At 36.5% G+C, this 16418-nt stretch overlaps 2 protein-coding genes across 8 annotated transcripts in view; both read right to left on the bottom strand.

Moving 5' to 3' along the window:
* Positions 1–16418, bottom strand: part of LOC127844692 (uncharacterized protein HI_1625-like) — a 331821-nt gene that overhangs the window by 226486 nt on the left and 88917 nt on the right. The window lies entirely within an intron of this gene.
* The window catches only part of LOC127844681 (protein MTSS 2-like), a 104438-nt gene that overhangs the window by 15511 nt on the left and 72509 nt on the right, over positions 1–16418 (bottom strand). For 3 of the 7 annotated variants that reach the window (XM_052375101.1, XM_052375102.1, XM_052375098.1), the window contains exons 7-13: positions 16026–16183; positions 15046–15201; positions 13936–13968; positions 10308–10436; positions 5994–6122; positions 1768–2221; positions 1061–1182 (exon numbers count right to left, since the gene is read on the bottom strand). In XM_052375101.1, the coding sequence (XP_052231061.1) occupies positions 1061–1182; positions 1768–2221; positions 5994–6122; positions 10308–10436; positions 13936–13968; positions 15046–15201; positions 16026–16183 (1181 nt within the window). The remainder of the gene's footprint in view (positions 1–1060; positions 1183–1767; positions 2222–5993; positions 6123–10307; positions 10437–13935; positions 13969–15045; positions 15202–16025; positions 16184–16418) is intronic. The other 4 variants (XM_052375099.1, XM_052375100.1, XM_052375103.1 and 1 more) reach the window with 4 other exon arrangements.

Here is a 16418-nt window from a genome sequence, read left to right on the forward strand (position 1 = left end):
AATATCCTCCACTCCAAATTAAACAAAATTTCCCCTGACAAAAAAATAAAAATAAAATGTCACTTTTTTCAGTTAAACAACATTATAAAAGCTTTTCAATTTTTTTTAAATGACACCAGTGAAATATTTCTTATTTAAAGAAAGTTAAAAAAAATATATGTATAATGCCATAATGGAAAGGTATTCCACACACAAAAATGACTCATTCCCCCTTGGAGATAAACATTAATATGCCCTGGTCACATGTAATAAACAACTCTTAAATCAAACATTTCAGGAACTGAAATAATATGGCTGTTAAGTCAACATCATCGATAAATTAATATTACTTTGTGAACACCATATACAATATTAAAATGCATGTAATATTTCCAACAATATCACTGAAGAAAATATAAAAACCAGGAGTCAACATTATGTCCAAAAACAAATATTTGTCCAAATATTTAAAAATCAACATAAATTTTTTCAACAATTAAAACAGTCATCACTTACGTATGAAATGGAACTCTAAAAGGAAAACAAATATTTCATTTGTTTATGTGTTAACTTCAATTTGGTTTCATCATTTGTGTTTGTGTTCCAGAAGATATTTGGGAAATATTACATGTAAAACTAAAGACTTTAAGTGTTTGTTGCATGCATCAGTTAATAACATTTGTTGTTTCGTGTAAAATGTTTTGTGTTGCTTGCATATAAAAGGTAAAGTAGGACTATATTCTATGTTAATTTAAATAAAATGAATCATTTTAAAACAAACATAAACACAAACAAACACTTTACAATAATGATCAATGCCAGCATAATGTTAATATTCGTATAATTATTTGCCAAAATGCTGTAAAAAAAATCCCGCCGCAAAACCCAATTTTCAGGCAGTTAAAGTGATAAAACTTTACTCATTGGTTGGGTTGCAATAGTTCTTCAGGCAAATATAAAACATAGTCTATCAAATTATATATTTTCTGATTAAAGCAGGAATTTTACTTTTTTAACTAGGTAAAACTCCCTAACACTCTTAAGCCCTGGTTCAAACATGTTTTTTCACATGAATCAATACCTTTGGTGCAGTGGAGCCGCCAATGTTTGGGGGTTCGCGACCTGTTGGCGTTTTGTCTGCGTCGGCCCCAGTCAATTGTGCAGCAGCTAACTCATTCAAGTTGGCGTAGACTGGTTGCTCTCCTGAAGGTTGAAATAGTAAAATTAATCCGAGACAGACAAGACTGAAGCTTTTTGGGGCTCATTTCAAGCTGTTATTGGATATTCCACATGGCAATTATTACTAAATATTACAGACCCATAATACTTTTTTTAACTTGTTAATATTATTATCATAATCTTGTGGTATGATATTCTTCTATATACCCAAATTTATTACCATTGTATGGGGTTTCATAAAGAAAGAGTTTGAGCCAAAATAAAAATTTCTTCAGCCAAATTAGCTTTTAGTAGCCATTTCTAGATTGGAGAAATGCTGAATAAGCCTTGATTTAAAAGGCATCTGACAACCAAATCCCACTCACAAGCAAATAGAAAATGGCTTAATGCGACAAGCATTAAACCAGAACACCCTGCAAGTAACTCGCAGTCTTTTTAGGCTGTATGCGGTTTGCTGTTCATCAGTATCTAAGGGTTGGAAATGAAGCCTTTAAAACTTGAATTTAGTAATAAAGGTCTTTAATTAAATTTAACTTTTTATGGGACTACAAATGCGTCAAAATACGTATCTAAGTGGTAAATAAGAACGATGTCTTATAATTAACAAACCTATAGAGGGTACTCTCGGTGGAGCCACAGCTCGCGATTTCGGCTTCGGCCCGAGTGGCGGGAGAACAGGCTGCATTTTATTGATCTGGGCAGCAGGCCGTGTATACGGCATCGTCATAGTGCTGTGCGGCCTGTCACGCTTCAACAACCTCTGCTCAGCTTGACCTTGACCTTCGATCTGACCTTCGCTCTGTGACTGATTCTGGAGCGACCCCTGTTGTGGAGGTGGCTCGAACAGCTGCGACGACAACGCCGGTCTGGTGTGAGATTTCTCATATGCTGAAGAAATCGTGTGAGGACGACCGTTCTCAGTTTTGACGCTAGTGTTTGGAGCGTTTGGCCAGTTTGTCCACGTTGAGGTCGCAGAGGGAGTGTTGGGGTAGTTCTCTGACGGTGTCGAAGGGGTGGAGTCTATTTCGGGAGTGTCCCCATCTTGGCTTGCCTCAACTGTCTGCTGTAAAAACCAACAGCTTAATTAACATCATTCAGACTTCTAACAATGGGCATGTGCCAGATTAAACAAGAGATTGCCAAGCAATATGGTCCCTTCTGGTGAAACTCCACCATTGTCACTTCACTTCAAATCTGGGGTTACAACCAAGCTGATCCATTTAAAATCCTTACTAAATCAGCCACCATACCAAATATAATTGAGCCTCATTCTGCAAAAATGGGGCTTAATTCCGCAGGGACGACACTTTCTGCATAAACTGTTTTTCCGCTAAGAAGAGACTTCCTTTGCACGAAAAATATAATAAAAGCAGAAAGTGTTGTCCCTGCTTGAACAGAATGAACAGGCAGAAAGTGTTGTCCCTGATTAGCCTGTGCAGAATGAACAGGCAGAAAGTGTTGTCCCTGATTAGCCTGTGCAGAATGAACAGGCAGAAAGTGTTGTCCCTGATGAGCCTGTGCAGAATGAACAGGCAGAAAGTGTTGTCCCTGATTAGCCTGTGCAGAATGAACAGGCAGAAAGTGTTGTCCCTGATTAGCCTGTGCAGAATGAACAGGCAAGTGTTGTCCCTGCTTGAGCAGAATGAACAGGCAAGTGTTGTCCCTGCTTGAACAGAATGAACAGGCAAGTGTTGTCCCTGCTTGAACAGAATGAACAGGCAAGTGTTGTCCCTGCTTGAACAGAATGAACAGGCAAGTGTTGTCCCTGATTAGCCTGTGCAGAATGAACAGGCACAAAGTGTTGTCCCTGATTAGCCTGTGCAGAATGAACAGGCTAGTGTTGTCCCTGATTAGCCTGTGCAGAATGAACAGGCAGAAAGTGTTGTCCCTGATTAGCCTGTGCAGAATGAACAGGCAGAAAGTGTTGTCCCTGATTAGCCTGTGCAGAATGAACAGGCTAGTGTTGTCCCTGATTAGCCTGTGCAGAATGAACAGGCAGAAAGTGTTGTCCCTGATTAGCCTGTGTAGAATGAACAGGCAGAAAGTGTTGTCTCGTATTAGCCTGTGAAGAATGAACAGGCAGAAAGTGTTGTCCCTGATTAGCCTGTGCAGAATGAACAGGCAGAAAGTGTTGTCCCTGATTAGCTTGTGCAGAATGAACAGGCTAGTGTTGTCCCTGATTAGCCTGTGCAGAATGAACAGGCTAGTGTTGTCCCTGATTAGCCTGTGCAGAATGAACAGGCTAGTGTTGTCCCTGATTAGCCTGTGCAGAATGAACAGGCTGAAAGTGTTGTCCCTGATTAGCTTGTGCAGAATGAACAGGCTAGAAAGTGTTGTCCCTGATTAGCCTGTGCAGAATGAACAGGCAGAAAGTGTTGTCCCTGATTAGCCTGTGCAGAATGAACAGGCAGAAAGTGTTGTCCCTGATTAGCCTGTACAGAATGAACAGGCAGAAAGTGTTGTCCCTGATTAGCCTGTGCAGAATGAACAGGCAGAAAGTGTTGTCCCTGATTAGCCTGTGCAGAATGAACAATCTGGGACAACACTGTATAAACATGCATTAAACCCCATTTTGCTAATACATAAAGAGTAAGCATTTTTTGTAATACCAGATTTGAGTGGGGTTTCTTCAATGATTTGTTGTTCACTGAGATCAACCATTTATGACCTGTAACTAAACAACTTTTGATTAAATACCCCCAAAAACGCATTATGATGTAAAGCAATCGACATAAACAAAATGCCTGTGTTTTACTTATTACAACTATATCAAATAGGGTGTATGAACGACAATATTGACTTGTTTGCTTTTGGGAACAAAAAGGGCATTAAGTTATATCTTAAGAAACTAAACACCAGTCTACAAGAATTTTTAATTTGGAATGTTCAGCACAAGTTAGAACAAGATGACTGTGTTTGTGAAACACTATGTCCCCCCATATATTTGACCTTTGACCTTGAAGGATTACCTTGATCTTTCACCACTCAAAATGTGCAGCTCCATGAGATGCATGCCAAATATCAAGTTGCTATCTTCAATATTGCAAAAGTTATGGCCAATGTTAAAGTTTGACGCAAATAAACCAACAGGCTGCAAAAACAATATGTCCCCCATTATAAACTGGGGGACATAAAAATATTGTAATCATGGCTTAAGGAAGCTGCATTTTATGTTAGACTTTTAACACATTGTTGACAACTTCATAAATATGATAACCTCACAAACTTGAGACACAAGCAGAAAAAAACCTCTTTGCCTCATGGATGAAATTGTTAACAAGAAATGGATAGGTGTTAGGGAAAAACTTGAATAAATATGTTTGGTAATATAACATGTCATGCCTTTAAGGTAAAACATGCACTCTGAAGTGACGTTATATGCAAGACAAAATGCAAAGCAGTGAAACATGATATATGTCTAAGCATAGAATACTGATGGGAACACATGACATAATGAGAACTGAGCTTCTTTAGTATCAACATTGTAATGACTTTGATATGATACCATGGATGTAAGGTAACATATATAAGCCTGCGCAGTATTGTCAAGAGCTATTATGCCCACTTTTGAGAGCACAAAACCTTCATTGACTTTACAGCAGATAGCGTAGGTCCTGACCTGACTTGGTTGCGCAGGCTGGTTTGGATCTACACTGGCTACATATGGCATAAGGCCCATTTTCGCATTAAGTTGGTCAATCATTTCAATGGAAATTGTTCCCAGAATTTATCTTCAGATCAAAATAACACATCAGTTTCTTACAAATGATGAAATTTAATACAATGACCTTGACACTCAAATGAATAATGACTCCAATGACTTGTAAACATAATTAGTGTAATTTCTTAAATGGCAAATCATTTCATCCCTTCCAGCTATGTTGTCCATATTTACTTTGAAAGGGTAAAGATTATTAACTTGCTGAACACGTAGCTACAAAAAACTATTATTTGTATGAAATTACCTAGACATGAAATGTACAAGAGTTGTTTTAATAACAGAATACCCCCCTCTAAGACAACAAATTTTCAAGTTAACTTATCAATTTTGGTAAAGATATGATGAAAGCTTTGAAACAAAGGTTATATAAACTGTTTAAAAGGTAAGTTTTCCATAATATAAGGGATAATAACTCTGAAATTTCTTAGTAATGGTGAATAATCAAATTCGTATGAAAGCTATATATATCACCTCAAATATTTTAAATTGTTTGGTTATGATTTGGTGAATAACAAATCAATTCATTAGGTGCTTTCCCTGTTTACTGATCTCTACCAGGATATTATTAAAAGAAAGATTGTCATGAATTTTTATAAGATTTGATAATACTATACAGACACAGCCACTTAATTAAGTGATTTCATTTAACTCCTTTTTTCAGCAAAAAATTAATTTACTGGTCATCACACAATTAAAAGTGGCCATCACACAATTAAAAGATGGTTGGACAAAACAAATGCTCAACAATAAAATGTATATGCAGACAACAACACAAAATCAACCAAACAAACGACATCAGCAAACCAGTATACCCCACCATCAATGATGGAGGGGGAAAGTTTACATGATGATCCTTGTTCTGGGTAACCAGGGCTTATGCATGTGCGCAAAGTGTTGTCCGAGATTAGCCTGTGCTATCTGCGCAGACTAATCAGGGAAAACACTTTAAGCATTTATGGTATTTTTCAATTACAAGAAGCATCTGCTATGCAAGAAACCATCTCAAGCGCAAAGTGTTGTTCCTAATATGCCTGTGCGGACTGCCACTTTAAACACATGCATTAAGCCCAATTTTCCCATAACGAGGCTCTGATGAACGCTACATGACCTTTACCTGCGTATGAAGGCTAAGTGAGGAGGGGGTGGTGGGGCGCAGGAAAAGCGTGTCTTGTGACGTGAAACCCGAGTCCTGGGACGACACGCTTGTCAACCGTACGCCGGACCCTAGCAATTGTGTGTGGTGCTGCAAAAGGGCATAGAACAGCTGGCTAAGGCCAAGCCTAAATATTTGTTTGCTTGACATTCCATTCCCCAGCTTTGGCCAAACTGTAATATTTGTTTGTTTACTATTCCCTACCTAAACTGGCTTAAGCCATGCTTAAATATTTGTTTGTTTGCTATTGCCTACCCCAGGGGGTGGGTTGGGGACATGAGTTGGAATGTAGGTATTTCTGTTTTGGCAAACAAACAAGCTTATAACAGTTTTGAAAGACTCAAAAACAACACACAAGAATTTTTTTTATATTTGTGACCTTCTTTAAGCAGATGTCTAGCTGATATAGTTAATTGATACCCAAAGATCAAGGACTGAAATAAATAAAGCCTAAAAAAAAATGTTAATGTAAGGTATATTTTTTAGGCTGGTAGGAAATGGCAAACAAATATTTTTTTATTGTTGGCCTCACTTAAGCAAGATCTCATTGCCTGGATCATAGCTATAGAAGTGGTAGATGTAATTCAGTGATGATTCAGAGCAACATGCACACTACACTCATTGGTGTTTTCCACATCTCTACTGGTCAATAAATCAATGCAAGACGTCTAATCTTTTATAACAGTAAATTAGTTTAGTTTTGCTAGTTTATTTAGAGTTTTCACCATAGACAGTAGCATTTCAGTCATATTACAGCAGTCAATTAACCTCATATAAACTGCTCTATGTGAATCAGATGAAGGAGGAAATGTTTGTAGAAATAATTTTACTACCTTTCTTTAGACAAGTTTGCATATTTTAAGAATAAACAATGACTATTTGTACAAAAGTACTCTATTCAAGAATTGTATATAATATTCTCAAAAAAGGGAAGAAATATATAATTATGATAAAACAGATCTCCAGGGCATAATTCTCTGATGGCAAACAACTAAAACCTCTTTATTTAAAGGGTGCACTTAATTTTACATCCAATGTTGAAAAAAAAATCAAGTAGGTGAAAAATGACAGTTTTAACTAACAATGACAAAGAAATAAGATTGATGTTGCATGCATAGTATGGCCTGTCCCAGAATTTGTGTTATTAGCTTGGTCATTAAAAGCAGAAATCGAAACCCAAACGAATTTAATGGTCAATAATTTGTTTGTGTTAAATTGCAACCAAACAACAAACTTCATAATAGTTTACATTTTCGAAACAAAGAAAATATTGTTCTCACAATGAATTACAATATCTGTGCTTACATAACAATGACTAAAATTAGATTGCTATTAAAATCTACAAAAGCTTGTTAAAGAAGCACATATACAATTGTCTTCAACCAATTAGAACCTTTACAGTCTTTTTCTGTGTTAATATACAGATTATAGAATGAGACACGTCCTAGGAAAACTGGGCTTAATGCATGTGCATAAAGTGTGGTACCAGATTAGCCTGTGTAGTCTGTACAAGGACTAAATGCATGTGTGTAAAGTGTGGTCCCAGATATGCCTGTGTAGTCTGTACAGGGACTAAATGCATGTGTGTAAAGTGTGGTCCCAGATATGCCTGTGTAGTCTGTACAGGGACTAAATGCATGTGTGTAAAGTGTGGTACCAGATTAGCCTGTGTAGTCTGTACAGGGACTAAATGCATGTGTGTAAAGTGTGGTCCCAGATATGCCTGTGTAGTCTGTACAGGGACTAAATGCATGTGTGTAAAGTGTGGTCCCAGATTAGCCTGTGTAGTCTGTACAGGGACTAAATGCATGTGTGTAAAGTGTGGTACCAGATATGCCTGTGTAGTCTGTACAGGGACTAAATGCATGTGTGTAAAGTGTGGTACCAGATATGCCTGTGTAGTCTGTACAGGGACTAAATGCATGTGTGTAAAGTGTGGTACCAGATATGCCTGTGTAGTCTGTACAGGGACTAAATGCATGTGTGTAAAGTGTGGTACCAGATATGCCTGTGTAGTCTGTACGGGGACTAAATGCATGTGTGTAAAGTGTGGTCCCAGATTAGCCTGTGTAGTCTGTACAGGGACTAAATGCATGTGTGTAAAGTGTGGTCCCAGATTAGCCTGTGTAGTCTGTACAGGGACTAAATGCATGTGTGTAAAGTGTGGTACCAGATATGCCTGTGTAGTCTGTACAGGGACTAAATGCATGTGTGTAAAGTGTGGTCCCAGATATGCCTGTGTAGTCTGTACAGGGACTAAATGCATGTGTGTAAAGTGTGGTCCCAGATTAGCCTGTGTAGTCTGTACAGGGACTAAATGCATGTGTGTAAAGTGTGGTCCCAGATTAGCCTGTGTAGTCTGTACAGGGACTAAATGCATGTGTGTAAAGTGTGGTCCCAGATTAGCCTGTGTAGTCTGTACAGGGACTAAATGCATGTGTGTAAAGTGTGGTCCCAGATTAGCCTATGTAGTCTGAACAGGCTAATCAGGACTGACACTTTAGACCTAAACTGGATTTTCAATTATAATAGACTTCACTTTAATGAAAAATTCCACACAAGTTTATCTGGGATGACGCTTTACCAGAATGCATACATGCATATTCCCAATGTTCCCAAAACAAGGCTCATAAAGAAATGCATAAATATGGTGAGGCAACAAACTGCATTTGGTCCTCGATATTTTTGACATATAAAGTGGGGATTGAATCTAAACTAAACTAAACTTTCACAAAATAGGTTGCTAATTATTTAGGGTGTGCAAGCATGATGTAACTTAGACTTAGATTTATGTGAACATTCTAAAATACAATTGTGAAAGAAACATGCACAAAATGGTTCTTTTCCACAACAACTACCACCACTACCATTAAAAGGTGTCTCTGTAATGCAGATATAAACTGAAAGCAAGTACTGTATTCCATACACAGGGTGAAAACGAAGCTTTATATAGTCATTGAATTACAGGAATGCAAAGTTGATTAATAAATGCATATTTTTGTGTGAATAACAATTAATATTTATTAATTCATTAACTTAACAAGAGATGTGTTTATCAGAAACACAATGCCCTCCCTCTATTGCTCCGCTTTGAAGCCATATATATGACCTTTGACCTTGAAGGATGACCTTGACCTTTCACCAATCAAAATGTGCAGATCCATGAGATACAAATGCATGCCGAAATTAATATCAAGTTGCTATCTTCAATATTGCAAAAGTTATGACCAATTTAAAGTTTTTGTTAATGTTTTGGGACAAACACACACATACAATGACAGACAGGCCAAAAACAATATACCCACCGATCATTCGATCCGGGAGCATAAAAATAGTCACAATTTATTATAACATTATAACACTATGACACACAAGATTAGAAAAAAATCAAATGAATGTATTTACCAGAAAAGTTCAATAATAATTTAAGTTTTTGCTTCAGTAAAATAAAGCAATAATAACTCAACAGTCCTATCTATTGATCAATATGTGCCTTGTGTCAAGAAAAAAAGTAAATAATTATAAATAGTAAATAACATCAATGTCTGGTGAAATAAAACACTTAAATGCGTAGGCAGTGGTTTGGTACATTGTGACACATTCACCAGGTTAAACAAGCATGCCACTGTACCAGGCTGACCCTAGTGGTTACTATCGGTTACTCACAAGTTCCTTGACTATTTGAGCATAGTTCTCAAGAAACAAGAAACAAATGTTCAGATATGAGCAGTGAAGGTAACATTTACTGACAAAGAGTTGCTGCAAGCTAACTTTTAATCAAATAAAATGCAAAACAGAATCTGTGAACGTTATTTACGAAAAACTTATGTTACACCGCTTTCAAATCTTACCCACAATTTGTACATCATACTATCATTTTTGTCCTTACATTTTCTTAAATTGATTTAATCTCAAATGTAAAATATGTCATTAACAAAATCTCTTTTACTCCACCATGGACCCAAAAGCTGAGATAGATGGCACTAAAACTTTATGAACTCCTAAAACCAAAGAGCTTAGACAGTTGTACCACATTAATTATGTGTTTGAATTATGTGTTTAAATTATGTGTCTGAATACCGGATCTGAATTGTGAGTCTGAATTAAAGGTCGAAATTTTGGTCTCAATTATGTGCATGAAATCTGGGTCTGAAATATGCGTCTGAATTACATGTATGCGTCTGAAAAAAGGGTCAAAATAATCTGTACGCATTACACTTTGAATTATGGTTCTGAATTATGGGTCAAAATTACAGGCCTGTGTTATTGGCTTACCTGTTGTATGTTCTTGTTATGGCACGGACTGTGGGACTGCGCGGACCCGCTACTGGAGCTGGCGAGGCTGTTGATGCTGCACATGCTCGACTTCCTGGATCCCAGAGAGCTGGGGGAACTGGGCGGGGTCTGCAACAACAAGGGGTCAAAATGTAAAATAGTCTAGAAGGCAAAAGGTCATAGTGCCACAGGCAATGTAGCGCAGATCGCACCATCTTGAATATAAAGGAAATGCAAGGGAGGTTTCTGGTATGAAATGTTAAAAGGTCAAAAAGGCTACACAAAACATGTGGATCCATTTTTTGTAACATTAAACAATTAATTCAATTTGCAGATTCAACAAAATTAGTCAAAAGGTCAAATAGGCTACACCAAATGTTTGTAGATTTCAATTTGTGTAACATTCAGCAACTTTATTTACATGGCAGTAAGGAACAAGATTGGTCTAAAGGTTACATTAGCTACACTGCACTATGGAAAGTTTGAATGTTAACAAATATTTCCACTGAGAATAGGAGGTCCCTGGTTCCAACATACAAAGGATGTGATTTCAAAATCTTCCCCAAATACATCAAATACTGGTTTTTCCCTGGAAAAGGTATTGTATGGTCTCTGTAGGCCATCATCATCATCATCATCATCATCATCATCATCATCATCATCATCATCATCACAGTGTTCATTCTAGAAATCGAAAAGTAGGGGGGAATTTCCCCCCTCACTTTGAAAAATAGGGGGGATTTTTCACAAATGGGGGGAATTGATCAAATTCAAGTACCATTTATATGTTTTCATTTTCGTTTTAATGTTTATGTGTTTTAACTTCTACATTACTTAAAACAGTCAAGTCAGTGAAATACCATTGTAACTGCTGTTAAATATAACTGCACTTTCCATAGTATATTGCTGACTTAAATAAAAACAAAGGATTATGAAAATAATTGTTCACATGATATTTCTGTATCATTTAAAACAATAACTCATTCACGAGTCGCATCCCTTTATTTTTTAAACGAAATTTCTTATTTTTTAATTAACCCAAGTATCATTTTAAACGAAAATTCTTTAAAGTTTATTAACCCGTGAATCGAAGAGTTAATTCCCTTTGATTTCCGGTGTTTTTCTCAATAAATACGCGAAGAAGAATTTAACAGTTTAAAAAACCCGTAACGGATATCGAGTGCGCGAATTTTCTCGCACACATGCTGCAGATGTGCGCGATCTTTGAAAAAATAGCGCGAATCGCGCAATCGCGCGGTCTAGAATGAACACTGCATCATCATCATCATCATCATCACCAGGCTGCTATATTAACAGCTACCTATATACATGTGTTAAGAACAATGGCGTGGAGCCAACTGCCTAGCAGCTTCTGTCAGCTTCTTACATAATGGACAAATAATATAAACATAATGTAAAAGATATTGGTAATCAGAACATGTTTTTTATACATTTCTGGATAAGGTACATGAAACAATAATACAGTTTTTAAGGAGAATATTATGCTTAGCAAGATATGGTTATGATGCTGATTGGAATGGCTAAGGTTTGTGTTAGGTTTAAAGCTTATGATATTAATTAATAAGGAATTAACATCAAGGGTTTCTGTATAACTATTATCCAGTGATAAATGATACATATAACTATTCTCTCAAGATCAATGATGAACATGATGAACGTACAAGTCCTTTTCTAACGCCAGTTTAAGCAAACAATTATTTTTTCATCTACTGTTGTCAGGTGTGTGCAGGGGCAAACTACCCACATATGTAGTGTAACTTTACGCTTACATCAGTGTAATGTTAAAAACAAAAAATAATTTACATTCTCAACAACTTAAACATGCAAAAACAGACAAATAAACCATATAACACAGCAAATTGTGAGTATAAACTTAAAAATAAACAAGAGTTAACCTTTTTTAAAAATATTATGTCCAATCATGAAACTAAAACTAACCTATGGGATTTAAAAAAATATCAAATATAAGCAATAAAATCTATTGTGAAAATGTTTTTTCAATATTGACAATCTTATAAAATATAACATTTTTGGACAAGAGTTATTTATCACTTTGCAAATTCTGTCAACTATAAAAAACATTAGGCCTCTGTGTCTTTATATTTAATGTCTGCGGTACCAATATTTACCGCTCTTTGCATTTCAAAACAATATTTAATTTGCTTAAAAAAAAATTAGTATCAAAGTTAACTTGATAACACAAAATAGTGGTATAACAGAAACAAATCTCTAATACGAGTTAACAAGAGGCCCATGAGGGCCTGAATCGCTCTACTGCTATAAACACTGTGCAAGTTTGGAAAGAATAAGATGGAAACTGTGTACTTAATAGCGCAAACAAGGAGAATTTTCTCAAATTCAAGGGGAGATTATTGTGTACTTATTTCTCTGATACCGCTCATATTCAATAGGGTTCAAGTCCTCATTGATATAAAGATACTGTGCAAATTTGGAAATAACTGGATGAAAACTGTGGAATTAATTGCTTAACAAGAAGGATTTCAAAATTTTCTCATATTCAAGGGGAAGTCATTCTAGACTTATTGCTTTGATATTGCTCTTTTTAAAAAAGGGTTTGAGTCCTCATTGATACACAGACATTGTGCAAGTTTGCAAAGAATTGGATGAAAATTATGGACTTTATCACACAAAAAAACTGAATTTTCATTTTTTTCTCAAATTCAAGGGGAGATAATTCTGGACTGATAACTCCGATATTGCTCATTTTCAATAGGGTTTGACTCATCATTCAGATAAAGACACTGTTCAAGTTGGGAACTGAACAAGTCTGAAAAGAATCGGATAAAAACTGTGGACTTTATCGCGTAAACAAGAAAAAGTCTAACGCAAGCACACATGGACCGACGACAGATACCACGCCATGACATAAGCTCTTCCGGCCTTCGGGACTTATAACTCCGATATTGCTCATTTTCAATAGGGTTTGACTAATCATTTAGATAAAGACACTGTGCAAGTTGGGAAATAATTGGATGAAAACTGTGGACTTTATTGCGTAAACAAGCCTTATTTCACAATTTTCTCAAATTCAAGGGGAGATAATTCTGGAATTTTTTCTCTGATGTAACCCATTTTTAAAAGGATTCAAATCCTCATTAATATAAAGACACTGAACAAGTTTGAAAAGAATCGGATGAAAACTGTGGACTTTATCGCGTTAACAAGAAAAAGTCTAACGCACGCACGGACGGATGACGGAAACCAGGCCATGACATAAGCTCTTCCGACCTTCGGCCAGTAGAGCTAAAAACAAGGAGCGTCTGTCTGTGCAAACTTTAATCAAGAATATATTGTTTGATGATCCAAAAATACAGGCGATGAAATGGCCTATCTTCCAATGTTGTCCGCTATAAAGTCACGCAGGTTTTGTGGTCTCATAAGTGGACAGGCTAGCTCTTGACCAGACTTAGCAGATGCACAGGCTAATCTAGAGCTATGCAGGCCGCATATGTAACAAGACCCAATTTTTCATGACTCTGACCATATTATAGCCATAGGTAGTACAAATATTGCAAAATTCCAGTTCGACAACATTGCAGAGGCAAGATATGAAGGTATATATATTGTGTGGGCAAATGAAATATACCTTTGACCCAACCAAAATCTTGGGAATATTTTTCTGCAAGGTAGAAAATAAAAAGTTTTTTTAACTAAATCAACAGAAACATAGGTAAATAACTTTTAAATGAATTTATACAATACTTAATGGAAATCAATTACAACAATGCCCGACACATTAACATGTTTGTACTTGTTCTGCTACAAACTTACATTTCAAATATTGCATTTAGATATTTTTTTAATAAAAATCTACAAAAATATTTAAATCCTAGGGCCTCAAAAGTTACAATATGAAATAAACATTCATGACCTTTAACCATAATTTGTGACCTTTACCTTGTACTGAAGTGAATAATAATTGTTATTGATTATATTGTCTGGTCATTTTGAATAAACATCAAGTATATAACATTACGATTTACTCACAAATTAAAATATGAAAGAGCCAAAATGCAATTCAGGCCCTTTGACCTTGACATTTTACGTATGAGCATGAGAATTGTACGTGACAAATGGTCTGTTATGGGGAATTTCAGTCTAAAGCGATTTTAAAATAGACCCAGTCATAATAAGACTTTTGCCAAGCATTATATGTCCCCTACCGGCTCCACAATTGTACAATTTTTTATATATTTTTTTTATATTTGTTGCCATAGCAACCAGAATTTTGACGTAGGAACAAAATTAAATGACGTGCATAACGTCCATATCGCCATCTATCCATGTTTCAAGTTTCATGAAGAACTTTTAAAGTTATCACAGGATCCAGAAAAGTGTGACAGACAGACTCACAGGCAAACAGACATACAGACCGAAAACCATATGTCCCCTCCGGTGAAACCGGTAGGGGACAAAAACCTCATAGGATAAAGACAAATTCCTGACCAAAAATTTCTAAACTTGACCTTTCACTGAAGGGCATAATAATTGTATGCAAAATTCCAGTTTAGACGCAAAGTAACATCCCTTAAACCCCGTGTGGACTGCCCAGACTCATCTCGGAGGACGCTTTATGAACATGTATTAAACCCTTTTACAATATTACGAGGCTCATTTTTTTAGGTTAAGTATCTCTCCATTTTCATTCCATGAAAACAAAAGAACCATGAGATCACAGACCACTACTTTTCCGTACCTGGAAGGTGTAGGCTGTGGCATCGACACCCTTCAAGTCCATGATGACCTGCTCACTGGACGGGGGCAGGGTGGTGGGGCTGTCTGCCTGCATACACAGGCTGTCCATGATCTCCTGAAGGTGTGTAACCTCTGTCAGCAGGCCTACCTCTTCATCCTAGGAACAGAATATATTTAAAATAAAATTTAAAAACAGCCTAGTTCTGGAAAAACAGGGCTTAATGCAAGTGCATATAGTGTTGTCCAAGATCTGCCCGAGCACACAAAACACTTCATTTAACCCTTTGCATGCTGGGAAATTTGTTCTCTGCTAAAATGTCGTCTGCTTAATTTCTAAAATTAGCATTTTCTTCGATTTTTTTCAGAGAATATTATCAGAATAGCAAACAGTTTGGATCCTGATGAGACGCCACGTTCTGTGGCGTCTCATCTGGATCCAAACTGTTTGCAAAGGTCTTCAAAATTCGGTTCCCGCACTGAAAGTGTTAAATGCACAATTCTATGAAAGTGGAAAGTGGTGTCCCTGATTAACCTGTGTGGACTCCTGGAGATGTTTCACCTAAGTCAGCAGACCTAACTGCTCATTCTGGAGACAACAAATATGTGAGCCGTGTTCAGTACCAGGCCCTTGATAAAAAGTTGTTACCCTGATCGCCATATCTTTAAAAAGTACTATGGAATTCATTGGTACAAACAATGCTGACCCTTTATATGTACTGATATGTACTAATTTATATTGTAAAATGACTATTCTTTTTGTGACATCAATTTTTGTTGATTCAGTTGGTTGACTGCGGGTTGACCAAACTCATACAAAAATGACCAACGCAAAGTCCTCCCTTTATTTCCAAATCAGAAAACCACAAATTGACTCGCCATTAAAGTAAAACAGCCAGCAACTAAATCGTCTTTATTTATGATATAATATTGGTTCTCTAACTTACTGACAACATCAATATTTAAGTTCCAGCAGTCACTCACCACGAAAGGTTTTAAGCACGAAACAAACAAGCAAAATCTGGCCCTCTCTTCTATCAATGCTGTCCGAAGCGCATTCTTCTCTTGTTCCTCAAGAGCGATGTACTTCTCGTTCACATCTTGCATTGCGCCCTCCAATCTAAGCTGCATGTCTGCCTTCCCTAAAAATAGACCCAAATAATCTATAAATAGTAACACACTCCCACATCAAAGCTAAAAATAGGTCAAGGATGCACTATAAATAGAAATGTTAAGCTAAATATAGATCAGTGCTATAAATAGAAATGCATAAAAAGAGCACCCATAACAAAAACATGATTTCAAATGAATAAATGAAGTAATGTTACAATGTCTCATGATGAGGTATGACATTTTAATCAATGCTATAGTAGTTTT

Source organism: Dreissena polymorpha, chromosome 9, assembly GCF_020536995.1.
Source record: "Dreissena polymorpha isolate Duluth1 chromosome 9, UMN_Dpol_1.0, whole genome shotgun sequence".
NCBI classification, from domain to species: Eukaryota; Metazoa; Mollusca; class Bivalvia; order Myida; family Dreissenidae; genus Dreissena; species Dreissena polymorpha.